Below are 17,596 nucleotides of genomic sequence, written 5' to 3' on the forward strand. Positions count from 1 at the left end.
TCAGTTAGGATCACCACTTTATTTTAAGAATGTGAAATGTCAGAATAATAGTAGAGAGAATGATTTATTTCAGCTTTTATTTCTTTCATCACATTCCCAGTGCGTCAGAAGTTTACATACACTCAATTAGTATTTGGTAGCATTGCCTTTAAATTGTTTAACTTGGGTCAAACATTTTGGGTAGCTTTCCACAAGCTTCCCACAGTTAGTTGGGTGAATTTTGGCCCATTCCTCCTGACAGAGCTGGTGTAACTGAGTCAGGTTTGTAAGCCTCCTTGCTCGCACACGCGTTTTCAGTTTTGCCACAAATTGTCAAGGCTTTGTGATGGCCACTCCAATACCTTGCCATTTTGCCACAACTTTGGAAGTATGTTTGGGGTCATTGTCCATTTGGAAGACCCATTTGCGACCAAGCTTTAACCTCCTGATTGATGTCTCTAGATGTTGCTTCAATATATCCACATAATTTTCCTCCCTCATGATGCCATCTATTTTGTGAAGTGCACCAGTCCCTCCTGCAGCAAAGCACCCCACAACATGATTCTGCCACCCCCATGCTTCACGGTTGGGATGGTGTTCTTCAGCTTGCAAGCTTCCCGCTTTTTCCTCCAAACATAAAGATGTGGCCAAACAGTTATGTTTTTGTTTCATCAGACCAGAGGACATTTCTCCAAAAGGAACAATCTGTGTCCCCATGTGCATTTTTATGGTGGTTTTGGAGCAGTGGCTTCCTCCTTGCTGAGCTGCCTTTCAGGTTATGTCGATATAGGACTTGTTTTACTGTGGATTTAGAAACTTTTGTTCCTGTTCCCTCCAGCATCTTCACAAGGTCCTTTACTGTTGTTCTGGGTTTGATTTGCACTTTTCACACCAAAGTATGTTTATCTCTACGAGACAGAACGTGTCTCCTTCCAGAGCGGTATGACGGCTGCGTGGTCTCATGGTGTTTATACTTGCATACTATTGTTTGTACAGTTGAAAGTGGTACCTTCAGGCATTTGGAAATTGCTCCCAAGGATGAACCAGTCTTGTGGAGGTCTACAATTGTTTTTTTGAGGTCTTGGCTGATTTCTTTTGATTTTCCCATGATTTCAAGCAAAGAGGTACTGAGTTTGAAGATAAACCTTGAAATACATCCACAGGTACACCTCCAATTGATTGAAATGATGTCAATTAGCCTATCAGAAGCTTCTAAGGCCATGACATAATTTTCTGGAAATTTCCAAGCTGTTTAAAGGCACAGTCAACTTAGTGTATGTAAACTTCCGACCCACCAGAACGATATAGTGAATTATAAGTGAAATAATCTTTCTCTAAACAATTGCTAGAAAACTGACTTGTGTCATGCACAAAATAGATGTCCTACCGACTTGTCCAAAACTATAGTTTGTTATATTAACAAGAAATTTGTGGAGTGGTTGAAAAATGAGTTTTAAATTGAGTTTTTTTTTACTCCAATCTAAGTATATGTAAACTTCCGACTTCAACTGTACATATGGGATGAGTAATTCAAGATATGTACAATTGATTAAATTGGCATTGTTAAAGTGACTAGTGATCTATCTACAAGTCTGTATGTAGACAGCAGCCTCTCTGTGTTAGTGACGGCTGTTTAACAGTCTGATGGCCTTAAGATTGAAAAATAGCTTCTGTCTCTCGGTCCCAGCTTTGATGCACCTGTACTGATCTCGCTTTCCAGATGGTATCAGGGTGAATAGGCAGTGGCTTGGGTCGTTGTTGTCCTTGATGATCTTTTTGTCCTTCCTGAGACATCGGCCGCTGTAGGGGTCCTGGAGGGCAGTGGTGTAGATTATATTTACCGTGCTGCAGTATGGGGTCGCTACAAAATGTCACTTATGTCTTTTTAAATTTAGAGTTCAATAAAGGATCATTAATGTTAGGTTATGATACAGCATATAACATAATGATACTGATAGTTTATTCATATGAAGACTGGGATAAACGTGCTCTCATGCACATGGTCATCTGTCTTTTATTTGGTGATACATTTCAACAAAACACTGCATTACCACACTGCAAGTAAGGCTGGGACTAGGCTGGGTCATTTATTTAGATTATTGTGGGTCATCGGAATGAATGAATACACTATTGGGGAAATTGGGTTTGTCATCATCAGACACAGGCATGGATGATACAGACACACATGGATGCATGAGAGGGATGCACAGAGACATGAGCATCTATGGCTTATATCAGTGTTTACCCACTACTCTCTTCATCCCCCACAGGGCTACTGGGGAGCCATGGGCAGCCCAACAGCCAGGCAGAGTGCTGCGACGTTCGGTGGGACTCTAAACCGGACAACCGTTCTCGTGGGACGCTGAAAAGGACTCCAACTCCCTCCTGCCATCACCAACAGGGGGCATCGACATCAGTCACCTCGGCCGCCACACCCACCAGACAGTGCAGTAGTAGCGGCCGGCTGAAGCTGTGCATGCTGGTCTTTGTTCTCCTGCACACCGTAGTCACCATTACCACCGCATCCCACAATTCCACTGGGGTCGTCGGTGTGGCAGCCATTTTCCCCCTGGAGGAAAGCTCCTCCAGTGAGGAATAATGGAAAAAATGTGCAAAAAAAACTCAAAGTTTTATTTGTGAATGAGTGAGTTGCAAAACCGGTTCTGACCAGTTCTGGCTCTCTGTTCAGAAAGAACCCTGGAAGGTCCCTGGTATGTGCTGTCGAAGCCTCTTTGGGCCACATGAAGTGAGAGCAATTTACCCGGAGCAAAGGATGCTGGGCATTGTAGTCATGTGGTGAGGTGACGACGTGGGTGGGGCCAACACATCTCAGACCAAAGGATCAATATCATATCACCGTGTCAATCTAAACCTGAGTTCACCTTTTCAGTCTCTGTTTCTGTTTCTTCAGGATGTACTATATTGTTTTTTTTCCTCCTGGTTCAGTTGTTTGTGGAGTTTGTTGGAATGTGAGTGGGTTGTCTTAGAACACATACGAGGCAGAGAATATTGAAAAAGGTATCACCAACCTGTGTGTTTTTATCCACCCCTCTCTTAACCAGTAATATTTAGCTGCTCCTGGATATGCTAACAATATTCTTAACTCAAACACTCACAAACCGAAAGAGAAAACACTTACTGATCCCCCCTGTCCTGGTGGATACATAGAACATTTCAGTCATATCAGGGTTCTCTCATGGCAGTACATATAACTCTAATACAGAGCCAGGAAGAGAAGGTGTAGTATACCTTTCTACACTGTTTTGCCGACCTGAACCGTATTGTGCTCACTTGGATTATTTTCCTTACACGGTTGCATGTAACCAGGCCAGTGAAGTACAGTACAGCTCAGCTCATTTTAGCTCGACTCAGTAGTGTGAATAGGGTAGCAGTGGAGGTCTTGTCACTTGGATTCAAAATGTTCCCACCAATGGACTTCAGTGTACTTCCGAGTTCATATTATTTGAGCCAATAAGTTTCTCTCTCATTATCCTGTGTCCATGCGTTTGTATGTGATGGGCCCAAAGGGGATGTCAGATTTACGAAGCTCAATTTACCTCAAATCAAGTGACCTGTTGGCTTAGATTGACCTTTTCTAAAGCAGTACATTCAAGAAACGTATGTTTGGCTTTTATATTTGACTCATATATTTCTCAATATAAGGCTCTGGTACATCATACCAGTACATTACAGCCAGTTCACTTCACACAGTGGGAGAGTTGTCACAAGCCCTGGGTTCAAATAGTATTTGTTCTCTTTGAAATATTTTAGCTGTACTCGATTGAGCTTGCCTGGCGCAATGTAACCAATGGGATTGTCCCAAAAGTATAACTGAAAATCTTGCCCATCTCATCTCCAGACAAGCTCAATCAAATGCTCAACACACTTGACAGAAAACGGACACAATTTTACATACCCTCTACAATCATACATACCCTCTCCTCTTTGTCTCTATTTGACCTTTATTGACCTCATTGTGACCAAGATAATCAGCTTGTATCTTTACACAGAGCTAAGGCCTTAGCTAGTAGGCGTTTGTGTGAAGGTAAGGAGTTCTCAAGGGCTGGCTCTACATACTGCATTTCCTTCCGTTGGTGTGACTGCTGCTAACCGGTACTCATTGATATGGCACATTTGGGAAGAAATCTGATATGCTCCTTATGCTTTCACCTTTGACCTTGACATCCCTGTCTTATCCTTCCCGTTCAACTGAGTAGCGCATATTATGGCACCTTTGTTTTTTCTACACGTACATATAATCGGTACTGCCGGAATAACTCTGAAGTCAACCCTACTCGGGCATGAAGACATCAATCTGACGATTAAGGTGACATTTCCTCAAGACCCTGATCTTGGGTCAGTTCTGCATTTGACCCACTAATGGTAGGTGTTAGAATTGGAGGAGGGAAACTGATCCTAGATCTTTACCTAGGGAAAACTTCACCCTGAAGGTCTATGTGTTTCAGCCTTTTCACATTATTTTCCCCTTCTGTTCTCGTAACAGTTGATTTTCTCACAGACACTCATCGAGGTGAACTGTTCTTTGTAGCAATCAATGAGCAACATTACTTTATTGTTTCCCTCACCTTTACGTTATTCCCCCAAAAGACAGCAGCGGATGTACCCCTCTCTGTAGAAATAATCTCCCACAAACTCCCCCAAACATTCATGATCTGAACCTTGTGGATCTATGCAGATGTCCTACCCCTGTCTGGCCCCATACATACTCAAGTTGCACAACTGATGTACAACACATTTGGCACAATGGTTGTGATACAACTGATGTTTTTGTGATTCAACAGAGAGTTTGTCTGCACAATGGTTGTGTAATTATTTTTCTGGAATAAAATTCTATGTTGAATGACATGTTATGCCATATGCATTGTACTTCAGTTGAACAACTGGAGTGTTTACTGGTGTAAATATGTCCTAGAGAAGTGAGATATTCAAGATGTCCACCTCTCGGAGATTTCTGTTTTTCTATTTAGGGGGAAGCTTCTTGTGTTTGTTTTTCTTGTTTTTGGTTGCATTTTCTGTTAATGGTCTCACTTCAAACAAACTACAACTTGTAAAGGCTTTATAAGCATCTACAGTTTGTAGTACTTATGAGTACTTTATGTATGCTTTATAAAGCCTTTTAATGTTGTACTTCGTTTGAAGTTGGACCTTGTTAAGAACTGTCTACAGCATTGTATGTCAGATCAGTAGGAAAGAGAAGATTGGGAAAAGGTGTGATAGGTGTGTGCAAGGAAAATAATGAAGAAAAATAAAATTGTAAAAAAAAAATTACACAGATACCTTATCTTACTATTGTCATATTATCATACGATAGATGCTTTAGTGCAATTATCTTTTCTTTTTCTACAAAAGAGTTTGATGAAATAATTTATAATGCGTCTCGAAAGTCATCATCTTTTTTGAACATAAGAGAAATGCAGCCACATTTATTAAAATTTTGTTCAAAATAAATAAAACTATGTTAAATATGATTGTTGACTGCTTCTTTTGGATTGTATTTTATTTCGTACCATTGACCACAGTTACCTGACTATAGGCCTATAGCCAGACCAATTAAATTTGGCCAACATTCTGTGGTAAGTGGGCAATCTGGGATTCAAACAATAACAACAACAAAGATGTCACCCGATACTTTTTTGGTAAACAAGTAAACTTCCAGGGCCAGTTTTACTTTGAATCTGCAACAGGTGCATTGTTAACAAATAAATGTATTTGCCACATGCGCCGAATACAACAACTGTAGATTTCACCGTTAAATGCTTATTTACAAGCCCTTAACCAATATTTACCAAGGCTAGTCTAAAATAAAAAATAATAAAAAGTAACACAATAAGAATAACAACAATAAGACTACATACAGGGGGGCACCGCTAAGGGTGCAGGGGAACAGGCTAGTTGATGTAATCTGAACATGTAGGTGGGGGTGAAGTGACTATGCATAGGTAACAAACAAACACTGAGTAGCAGTGTAGAAGAGGTGGGGTCAATATAAATTGTCCAGTGGCGATTTTTATGAATTGCTTAGCAGTCTAATTGTCACGCCCTGGCCATAGAGAGGCTTTTTATTCTCTGTTTTGGTTAGGCCAGGGTGTGACTAGGGTGGGTGTTCTATGTTCTTATATTTCTTTGTTTTTGGCCGGGTATGGTTCTCAATCAGGTACAACTGTCTGTCATTGTTTCTGATTGAGAACCGTACTTAGGTAGCTCTTGCCCACATGGGTTTTGTGGGTAGTCATTCTCTGTTTAGTGTTTTTGTTACACCTTGCAGAACTGTTCGTTTGTCGGTTTGTTGTTTTTGTTCCAGTATTCATCTTTATTAAAATCATTATGAATACGTACCACGTTGCTCTTTGGTCTTCTTCTCCTTCCCCCGACGACAATCGTTACAGAACTACACACCCCAACCGGACCAAGCAGCGTGGTGACCAAGAGCAGAGGGTTCTGGACTCCTGTACTTGGGAGGAGATATTGGACGGCAAGGGACCCTGGGCACAGGCTGGGGAATATCGCTGCCCCAAGGAAGAACTGGAGGCAGCGAAAGCTGAGAGGTGTCAATATGAGGCAAGGCAGCGCAACAGGCACGAGAGACAGCCCCCAATTTTTTTTAGGGGGGATACACACTGGGAGATTGGCGGAGTCAGGTGATAGACCTGAGCCAACTCCCTGTGCTTTCCGGAAGAAGTGCAGTACTGGTCAGGCACCGTGTTATGCGGTTAAGCGCACGGTGTCGCCAGTACACGCTCATAGCACGATGCGCTATAGGCCAGCCCCCCGCAAGTGCTATGCGAGTGGGCATCCAGCCAGGGCGTATTGTGCCGGCTCAGCGTGTTTGGTCTCCGGTACGCCGTTTCGGCCCAGGGTATCCTGTGCCGGCGCTGCGTGCTGTGTCTCCGGGGAGCTGGGAGGATGCAGTGTGCCCTATGCCTGTGCTCAGCCCGTGCCGGGAGAATGTGGGCATTGAGCCTAAGGGAGAGGTGCGAGTGGTATGCACCAGATCTCCAGTGCTCACCCACAGCCCGGTCCATCCGGTGCCTCTTCCACGCACCAGGCCTGATGTAGGTCTCCCCAGCCTGGTGGGTCCTGTGGCAGCCCCACGCACCAGGCTGTCTCTCCGTCTCCTCCCTCCAGGTTCTTCCGTCAGTCAGGAGCTGCCAGAGCCGCCCGTCAGTCTGGAGCTGCCAGAGCCGCCCGTCAGTCAGGAGCTGCCAGAGCCACCCGTCTGTCCGGAGCTGCCAGAGCCGCCCGTCTGTCCGGAGCTGCCAGAGCCGCCCGTCTGTTCGGAGCTGCCAGAGCTGCCCGTCTGTCCGGAGCTGCCAGAGCCGCCCGTCTGTCCGGAGCTGCCAGAGCCGCCCGTCTGTCAGGAGCTTCCAGAGCCGCCCGCCTGTCAGGAGCTGCCAGACTGCCCGACTGTCAGGAGCTGCCAGAGCCGCCCTTCTGTCTGGCGCTGCCAGAGTCGCCGCCATAGGAAGGCCCACCCGGACCCTCCCGTCCCAAGCCGCCTGTCTGTCAGGAGCTGCCAGAGCCGCCCTTCAGTCTGGAACTGCTAGAGCCGCCCGTCAGTCAAGAGCTGCCAGAGCCACCTGTCAGTCAGGAGCTGCCAGAGCCGCCCTTCACTCCGGCTATGCCAGAGCCGCCCTTCACTCCGGTGCTGCCAGAGTCGCCCTTCACTCCGCGCTGCCAGAGTCACCCTTCACTCCGGAGCTGCCAGAATCGCAGCCCCTCAGTCCAGAGGCGCCCCTCAGTCCACCTAAATGGGCCAAGCCTGAGGTGGAGCGGGGTCCATGTCCCGCATCCAAGCCTTCACCGTAGGGTCAGGTTTTGCGGCCAGAGTCTGCATCTTTGGGGGGTGGGGGGTGGAGACGGTACTGTCACGCCCTGGCCATAGAGAGGCTTTTTATTCTCTATTTTGGTTAGGCCAGGGTGTGACTAGGGTGGGCGTTCTATGTTATTTTTTCTATGTTTTTGTATTTCTTTGTTTTTGGCCGGGTATGGTTCTCAATCAGGGACAGCTGTCTGTCGTTGTCTCTGCTTGAGAACCGTACTAGGTAGCTCTTGCCCACATGGGTTTTGTGGGTAGTTATTCTCTGTTTAGTTTTTTTGTTACACCTTGCAGAACTGTTCGTTTGTCGGTTTGTTGTTTTTGTTCCAGTTTTCATCTTTATTAAAATCGTTATGAATACGTACCATGCTGCTCTTTGGTCTTCTTCTCCTTCTCCCGATGACAATCGTTAGAATAATGGCTTGGGGGTAGAAGCTGTTAAGGAGCCTTTTGGTCCAAGACTTGGCGCTTCGCTACCGCTTGCCGTGCGGCAGCAAAGAAAACAGTCTTGCTCTTTGGTCCCTGACAATTTTATGGGCTTTCCTCTGACACCGCCTATTATATATGTCATGGACTCCAGGAAGCTTGGCCCCAGTGATGTACTGGGCCATTCGCATTACCCTATGTAGCGCCTTACTGTCAGATGCCGAGCAGTTGCCATACCAGGCAGTGATGCAATCGGTCAGGATGCTCTCAATGGTGCAGCTGTAGAATCTTTTGAGGATCTGGGGACCCATGCCAAATCTTTTCAATCTCCTGAGGGGGAAAAGTTTTGTCGTGCCCTCTTCACGACTGTCTTGTTATGTTTAGAACATGATAGTTCGTTGGTGATGTGGACATCAAGGAACTTGAAGCTCTCGACCTGTTCCATTACATCTCCGTCACTGTTAATGGGTGCCTGTTCTGCCCGCCTTTACCTGTAGTCCACGATCAGCGCCTTTGTCTTGCTCACATTGAGGGAGAGGTTGTTGTCCTGGCACCACACTAACAGTTCTCAGACATGCTCCCTATAGGCCGTCATCATTGTCGGTGATGAGGCCTACCACTGTTGTGTCGTCAGCAAACTTAATGATGGTGTTATAGTTGTGTTTGGCCACACAGTCGTGGGTGAACAGGGAAACAGGAGGGGACTAAGTACACACCCGTGTGGGGCCCCAGTGTTAAGGATCAGCGTGGCAGATGTGTTGTTGCCTACGCTTACCACATGGGGCGTCCCGTCAGGAAGTCAAGGATCCAGTTGCAGAGGGAGGTGATTAGTCCCAGGGTCCTTATCTTAGTGATGAGCTTTGAGGGCACTGTGGTGTTGAACGCTGAGCTTTCTCACATAGGTGTTACATAGGTGTTACTTTTTTCCAGACGGGAAAGGGCAGTATGGAGTACTATTGAGATTGCGTCATCTGTGGATCTGTTGGGGCAGTATATCTGTGAGGATGCTAGTGGCACCGAAGAACATGGCTGACATTTTACATTCTCCCAACCAATTGTGCAATTTTGTTATCTTCAGTTTCTTGGCAATTTCTTGCATGGAATAGCCTTCGTTTCTCAGAACAAGAAAGTCATTTGTTTCTGGACGTTTTGAGCCTGTAATCGAACCCACAAATGCTGATGCCCCAGATAGTCAACAAGTCTAAAGTTGGCCAGTTTTATTGCTACTTTAATTAGGACAACAGTTTTCAGCTGAGCTAACATAATTGCTAAAGGGTTTTCTAATGATGAATTAGCCTTTTAAAATCATAAACTTGGATTAGCTAACACAACGTGCCATTGGAACAGAGAAGTGATGGTTGCTGATAATTAGCCTCTGTATGCTTAACAATCTGCCGTTTCCAGCTACAATAGTAATTTACAACATTAACAATGTCTACACTGTATTTCTGATCAATATAATACTATTTTAATGGACACATTTTGGGATTTTTTTTCACAAACAATGACATATCTAAGTGAAAACAAACTTTAGAAAGACATACACACAGTTTACAAGTTTTCATACACTTAGGATGGAGTCAATAAAACTCATTTTACAACCACTCCACAAATTTCTTGTTAACAACCTATAGTCGATTAGGACATCTACTTTGTGCTCGACACAAGTAATTTTTCCAACAATTGTTTACAGACAGATTATTTCACTTATAGTTCACTGTATCACAATTCCAGTGGGTCAGAAGTTTACATACACTAAGTTCACTGTGCCTTTAAACAGCTTGAAAAATTACAGAAAATTACAGTGCCTTGCGAAAGTATTCGGCCCCCTTGAACTTTGCGACCTTTTGCCACATTTCAGGGTTCAAACATAAAGATATAAAACTGTATTTTTTTGTGAAGAATCAACAACGAGTGGGACACAATCATGAAGTGGAAGGACATTTATTGGATATTTCAAACTTTTTTAACAAATCAAAAACTTAAAAATTGGGCGTGCAAAATTATGCAGCCCCCTTAAGTTAATACTTTGTAGTGCCACCTTTTGCTGTGATAACATTACCTCCACAAGTTTGGTTCAACCTTGTGAGCAATTTCCAAACGCCTGAAGGTACCACGTTTATCTGTACAAACAACAGTACGCAAGTTTAAACACCATGGAACCACGCAGCAGTCATACCGCTAAGGAAGGAGATGCATTCAGTCTCCTAGAGACAAACGTACTTTGGTGTGAAAAGTCAAATCAATCCCAGAACAACAGCAAAGAGCCTTATGAAGATGCTGGAGGAAACAGGTACAAAAGTATCTACATCCACATAACCTGAAAGGCCGCTCAGCAAGGAAGATTCCACTGCTCCAAAACCGCCATAAAAAAGCCAGACTACGGTTTGCAATTGCACATGAGGACAAAGATCAAAAATAGGTGTGAAGCCACTAGAGGAGTGTAGCTCCTGAGTCATAACTTTGCAATACACACACTGATTCTCACATGTAGTACGCAGTAATGCTTTCCTGCACCACAAGATGTCATTACATAGCCACTATACAGCCAGAGCGTCATACAGCGTGGAGATCAAATTATATTTGTCACATATGCCGAATACAACAGGTGTAGTAGACCTTACTGTGAAATGCTTAATTACAAGCCCTTAACCAACAATGCAGTTAAAGAAATAGATTTAAGAAAATATTTACTAAATAAACTAAAGTAAGTGTAAAATCAGTGTAAAATCAAAGGGGGGCAATGTAAATAGTCCGGGCGGCCATTTGATTACATGTTCAGCAGTCTTATGGCCTGGGGGTAGAAGCTGTTAAAGAGCCTTTTGACACTCCGGTACCATTTGCCGTGTGGTAGTAGAGAGAACTGTCTATGACTTGGATGACTGGAGTCTTTGACAATTTTATGGGTCTTCCTCTGACACCGCCTAGTATATAGGTCTTGGATGGCAGAAAGCTTGGCCCCAGTGATGTACTGGGCCGTACGCACTACTCTGTAGAGCTTTATGGTCAGATGCTGAGCAGTTGCCATACCAGGTGGTGATGTAACTGGTCAAGATGCTGTATAACTTTTTGAGGATGTTGGGAACCAGGCCAAATATTTTGTCTCCTGAGGTGGAAAAGGTGTTGTCGTGCCCTCTTCATGACTGTCTTAGTGTGTTTGGACCATGATAGTTTGGTGGTATTGTGGACACCAAGGAACTTGAAACTCTCAACCTGCTCCACTACAGCCCCATCATGAGAATGGGAGAAGGTTCGGCACTCCTTTTCCTGAGTCCACGCTCATCTCCTTCATCTTGTTCACGTTCAGGGAGAGGTTGTTGTCCTGGCACCACACTGCCAGGTCTCTGACCTCCCTATAGGCTGTCTCATCGTTGCTGATTATCAGGCCTACCACTGTTGTGTTGTCAGCAAACTTAATGATGGTGTTGGAGTCGTGCTTGGGCAGGACAGGAGAGGATTAAGTACGCACCCCTGAGGGCCGCCCGTGTAGAGGATCAGCATGGCAGATGTGTTGTTGCCTACCCTCACCACCTGGGGGCAGCCCGTCAGGAAGTCCAGGATCCATTTTCAGAGGGATGTGTTTACTCCCAGGGTCCTTAGCTTAGTGATGAGCTTTGAGGGCATTATGGTGTTGAACGCTGCACTGTGGTCAATGAACAGCATCCTCACATAGGTGTTCCTTTTGTCCAGGTGGGAAAGGGCAGTATGGAGTGCGATTGCGTCATCTGTGAATCTGTTGGGGCGGTATGCGAATTGGAGTGGATCTACGGTTTCCAGGATCATGGTGCTGATGTAGGTGGTCCTAAAAGTACAGCTAATAGGCTCATTTTCTGACAATGTATCCCAAGGGATTTTATATACCCCTGGTAGCATTTGCTAATCATAATGGTCTATCCACAGGGGGTATTTGAGACCATAGGCTTGCTAGTAAAATACATGAGGTGGTATTTCAGGCGGACTCCGGGCACAGAAAAAATGTATTTGGGAACCACTGCTCTAGACTACCTGCCAATTCCAATAACCATTGTGTAATAATGTAATGTATAATAAATATGTATATTGTAATATAATGCCTTCTGTATGGAGAGTCAACCCTAGGAGTAAGTTATCTCATCGCTAACACTATAACACTAATGAGTCTGCACCACTGATTGTGAAACCAAAGGTTTTGGTTGGGAGAACAGTGCTGTGTAAAAGTATTATTCTGGTGTCAGTTGCTGCTCTCATCTAAGGTGAAGTTACACTGCAAACATTGTGTTTGCATTCAGTCGGTGGTGTCTTTTGTCTGCTTTTTTTTACTTTAACACCTGTTGATGCATTGACTAGTTCCGCTTCATGTCCATGAATAGTTGTGTGGCTGTTGATAGGCTGAAGTCTCATTTATACCTAGTTCTAACATGCATCCATTGTCCTGATCTCATTTCACATTCTGATTGTACCCACATTTTTGGGACAAATGTAGATGATTAAAAGGAGCATTCTCATCAGATTGTGATCAGATCATCCTTAACAGATGATCTTCCAGAGGTAGTCAGGCACACATTGTGGCTGAATAGCTTACAAGTGTAGACAAATCTGGCCAGTGAAACCATTTAATTAATCATTATCCTGCATACTAAAATCCTTGACAGGTGGTACCATTTAGCCTCGCGAGCCAGCTTGATCTTGCAAGCTTATCATTTGTCTTCGCGAAATCAAGTTGGCTTGCGAGGCTAGGCCACAATATGTGTTTTAAAATAAATAAATACATATTATTTAGAAAGAATAGCCGTGAAATCATTTGCCTAAAGGGATGGACCAGGTAGTATAGTCACAATGCTGACACAGTGGACAGATAAGACACACATTTTAATACCATTTGCACACACATTTAAAAAATGTGGGAACAATAAGAATGTGGACAAGATCAGGACACATGATTTAGCTCCAGGTGATATGAGATGCTTTCTTTTGTACTATTGTTTTATGAGCATGGGCTTATTTCTATTACAGCATATTGGATGACTGTCATTCATATTCCATTCACCTAGCTCAAGGTCACTTCGATAGGTTTAGGCTACTACATTGAACAAAAATACAAACACAACATGTAAAGTGTTGGACCCATTTTTCATGAGCTGAAATAAAAGATCCCAGAAATGTTTCATATGCACTAAAAGCTTATTTCTCTCTAATTCTGTGCTCAAATATGTTTACATCCCTTTTAGTGATAATTCCTCCTTTGCCAAGATAATCTATCCACCTGACAGGTGTGGCATATCAAGAATCTGATTAGACAGCATTATCATTACACAGGTGCACCTTGTGCTGTGGACAATAAAAGGCCACTCTAAAATGTGCAGTTGTGTCACACAACACAATGCCATAGATGTCTCAAGCTTTGAGGGAGTGTGAAATTTGAGAATTTGACAGTACATCCTAACTGCCTCACAACCGCATACCACGTGTAACCATGGAGTATGTCTGTATTTAGTAAAGTACTTTTGTGGGAAAAACTAATTCTGATTGGGTGGAACTGACTCCTCAGTGGGTGGACCTGGCTCCCAAGTGGGTGGGCCTATGCCCTCCCAGGCCCACCTATGACTGCACCCCTGCCCAGTAATGTGCGATCCATAGATTAGTGCCTAATTTATTTATTTCAATTGACTGATTTCCACCTACGAACTGTAATTCAGTAAAAACTTTGAAATTGTTACATGTTGCGTGTAATTAGTTTTCAGTATTTAGTTGCAAAAGCAACTAAAACAAGAGTTTCTATTGGACAAATTCAGGTAGATCCATCCCTGTTTCGTTCTGTTTAAGAAACGTTTTGCAACAGAATTGGCGGAATGAATTCACCCCTAATCACCCGCAGACACAGTTCACTTTTCATAACAGCTATACAAACAGCATCATCTCCTCCTCTCACAATTTCCCTTTGCTTGTTGACTTCAGTGCACAACACAACAGCTGTCTGTGACCAGGCAAAAAAACCTCTCCAAACCAAACCTTCAAACCATAACCGCTACACACCACCTACATAGTTTTCACTATATTAGCCAACGTCATTATCAATATAGCTACTAGAACAAACGGGTTAGTAAACCCACAATTCAATCCATGTGTACCATCACGGAGTAGTGTACAGCAAGCAGTTTAGCAGTTACACCGGCTGGCCCCGGTGACAAAAGATTAATACAAATTAATACAATTGGAAGCATTGGAGTGTTGGATAGCCTTAGCCAGCTAGTTAACAAATATTTAATTCCTCAGTCAGTTTGTTGCATGGGCTAAATTAATAACATTAGCTAGCGTACAGTAAGTGGAACAGAAAAAATAAATACAATGAAATCTCTCTCTCTGTCTCTGCTGGTTCTCCTTAATTTTTGAAGAAATGTATTTGTTCAAAACTGTTCAACTCTTGTCTTTCTCTCTTTGTGTCAACTTCTCACCACAGTACTAGATTCATTCTCTGATCCTTTGATTGGAGGGCCAACATGTCTGTTCATGCTGCAAGAGCTTTGATAGGTTTGAGGACGTCCTCTGGAAGTCGTCATAATTAGTGTGTAAGTCTATGCAAGGGGGTGAGAACCATGGCCTCCTAGGTTTTGTATTGAAGTCAATGCACCCACAGGAAGATGGAAAATAGCTGTCCTCCGGCTACAGCATGGTTCTATCCTACAGTGCTCTTTAGGCTACTGTGGACCTTCATTGCAAAACAGTTTGTTTTAATCAGTTATTTGGGGACATACGAATACAAACTCAGCAATAAAAGAAACGGCACTTTTCAGGACCCTCTCTTTCAAAGATAATTCGTAAAAATCCAATTTACTTCACAGTCTTCAGTGTAAAGGGTTTAAACAATGTGTGGAACGGTCGTTAAGACACTAACAGCTTACAGACGGTATGCAATTAAGGTCACAGTTATGAAAGAGGCCTTTCTACTAAAGAGGCCTTTCTACTGACTCTGAAAAACACCAAAGGAAAGATGTCCAGGGTCCATTCTCATCTGCGTGAATGTACCTTAGGCATGCTGTAAGGAGGCACGAGGACTACAGATGTGGCCAGGGCAATAAATTGTAAATTGTAATGTCCGTACTGTGAGACGTCTAAGACAGCACCACAGGGAGACAGGATGGACAGCTGATCGTCCTCGCAGTGGCAGACCATGTGTAACAATACCTGCACAGGATCGGTACATCCGAACATCACACCTCCGGGACAGGCACAGGATGGCAACAACAGCCCGATTTACATCAGAAATGCACAATCCCTCCATCAGTGCTCAGACTGTCCGCAATAGACTGAGAGAGGCTGGACTGAGTGCTTGTAGGCCTGTTGTAAGGCAGGTCCTCACCAGACATCAACGGCAACAACACCGTCTAAGAGCACAAACCCACCGTCGCTGGACCAGACAGGACTGGCAAAAAGTGCTCTTCACTGACGAGTGACGGTTTTGTCTCACCAGAGGTGATGGTCGGATTCGCGTTTATCGTCAAAGGAATGAGTGTAACACCGAGGCCTGTACTCTGGAGTGGGATAGATTTGGAGGTGGAGGGTCAGTCATGGTCTGGGGCGGTGTGTCAAAGCATCATCAGACTGAGATGATTGTCATTGCAGGCAATCTCAACGCTGTGCGTTACAGGGGAGACATCCTCCTCCCTCATGTGGTACCCTTCCTGCAGGCTCATCCTGACATGACCCTCCAGCATGACAATGCCACCAGCCATACTGCATGATTTCCTGCAAGACAGGAATGTCAGTGTTCTGCGATGGCCAGCGAACAGCCCGGATCTCAATCCCATTGAGCACGTCTGGGACCTGTTGGATCGGAGGGTGAGGGCCAGGGCCATTCCTCCCAGAAATGTCCGGAAACTTGCAGGTGCCTTGGTGGAAGAGTGGGGTAACATCTCACAGCAACAACTGGCAAATCTGGTGCAGTCCATGAGGAGGAGATGCACTGCAGTGCTTAATGAAGCTGGTGGCCACACCAGATACTGACTTTTACTTTGATTTTGAATTGTTCAGGGACACATTAATCTATTCCTGTTAGTCACATGTCAGTGGAACTTGTTCAGTTTTTGTGTCAGTTGTTGAATCTTATGTTCATACAAATATTTACACATGTTAGGTTTGCTGAAAATAAACGCAGTTGACAGTGAGAAGACATTTTTTTTTTGAGTTTATTTAATAAATGTTTGTCTAAAAAGGATACTTTTTTAAATGATTCATTATTTTTATTTTTTATAAAATTCACTGAGTAGGATGGTCCTCCCTGTAACGGCGTTCGTCTGTTGAAAGAGGAGCGGACCAAAATGCGGCGTGGTGGTTACTCATGTTCTTTAATGAAAAAATGAACGATTACATGAAATAACTAAATCTACAAAACAACAAACGGAACATGAAAACCTATACAGCCTATCTTGTGACAACAAACACAGAGACAGAAACAATCACCCACGACATACTCAAAGAATATTGCTGCCTAAATATGGTTCCCAATCAGAGACAACGATAATCACCTGACTCTGATTGAGAACCGCCTCAGGCAGCCATAGACTAAGCTAGACACCCCACAAAAACCCCATGACAAAAACGAACCACAATAACCCATGTCACACCCCGGCCTGACCAAATAAATAACGAAAACACAAAATACTAAGACCAAGGCGTGACAGAACCCCCCCAAGGTGCGGACTCCCGGCCGCACACCTAAACCCATAAGGGGAGGGTCCGGGTGGGTGTCTGTCCACGGTGGGGGCTCCAGCTCGGGACATGGACCCCACTCCAACCAAGCCTTAGTCCCCCTGTAACGCGTCCTTTGATTGGCGACCCTCGCCGCCGACCTTGTCCTAATAACCCTCACCAAGGACCCCACTGGACTGAGGGGCAGCTCGGGACTGAGGTGGATGCTCGGGACTGAGGGGAAGCTCGGGACTGAGGGGAAGCTCGGGACTGAGGGGAAGCTCGGGACTGATGGGAAGCTCGGCACTGAGGGGAAGCTCGGCACTGAGGGGAAGCTCGGCACTGAGAGGAAGCTCAGTACTGAGAGGAAGCCCAGTACTGAGAGGAAGCCCAGTACTGAGAGGAAGCTCAGGCAGGTAGTTGGATCTGGCAGATCCTGGCTGACTGGCGGATCTAGAAGAGTCTGGCTGACTGGCAGATCTGGAAGAGTCTGGCTGACTGGCAGATCTGGCTGTTCCATGTAGACTGACAGCTCTGGCTGCTCCATGCAGACTGACAGCTCTGGCTGCTCCATGCAGACTGACAGCCCTGGCTGCACAATGCAGACTGACAGCTCTGGCTGCTCCATGCAGGCTGGCAGCTCAGGCTGCACCATGCAGGCTGGCAGCTCAGGCTGCTCCATGCAGGCTG

At 44.6% G+C, this 17,596-nt stretch overlaps 1 protein-coding gene across 1 annotated transcript in view; it reads left to right on the top strand.

Annotated features, from left to right (window-relative positions):
• Positions 1-5,468, top strand: part of LOC124011268 (transmembrane protein FAM155A-like) — a 69,009-nt gene extending 63,541 nt beyond the window's left edge. The window contains exon 3 of the mRNA XM_046324469.1: positions 2,250-5,468. Coding sequence (XP_046180425.1) covers positions 2,250-2,578 — 329 coding nt within the window. The 3' untranslated portion in view covers positions 2,579-5,468. The remainder of the gene's footprint in view (positions 1-2,249) is intronic.
• The last annotated feature ends 12,128 nt before the right edge of the window (positions 5,469-17,596 follow it).

Source organism: Oncorhynchus gorbuscha, linkage group LG23 (assembly GCF_021184085.1).
Source record: "Oncorhynchus gorbuscha isolate QuinsamMale2020 ecotype Even-year linkage group LG23, OgorEven_v1.0, whole genome shotgun sequence".
Lineage (NCBI taxonomy): Eukaryota > Metazoa > Chordata > Actinopteri > Salmoniformes > Salmonidae > Oncorhynchus > Oncorhynchus gorbuscha.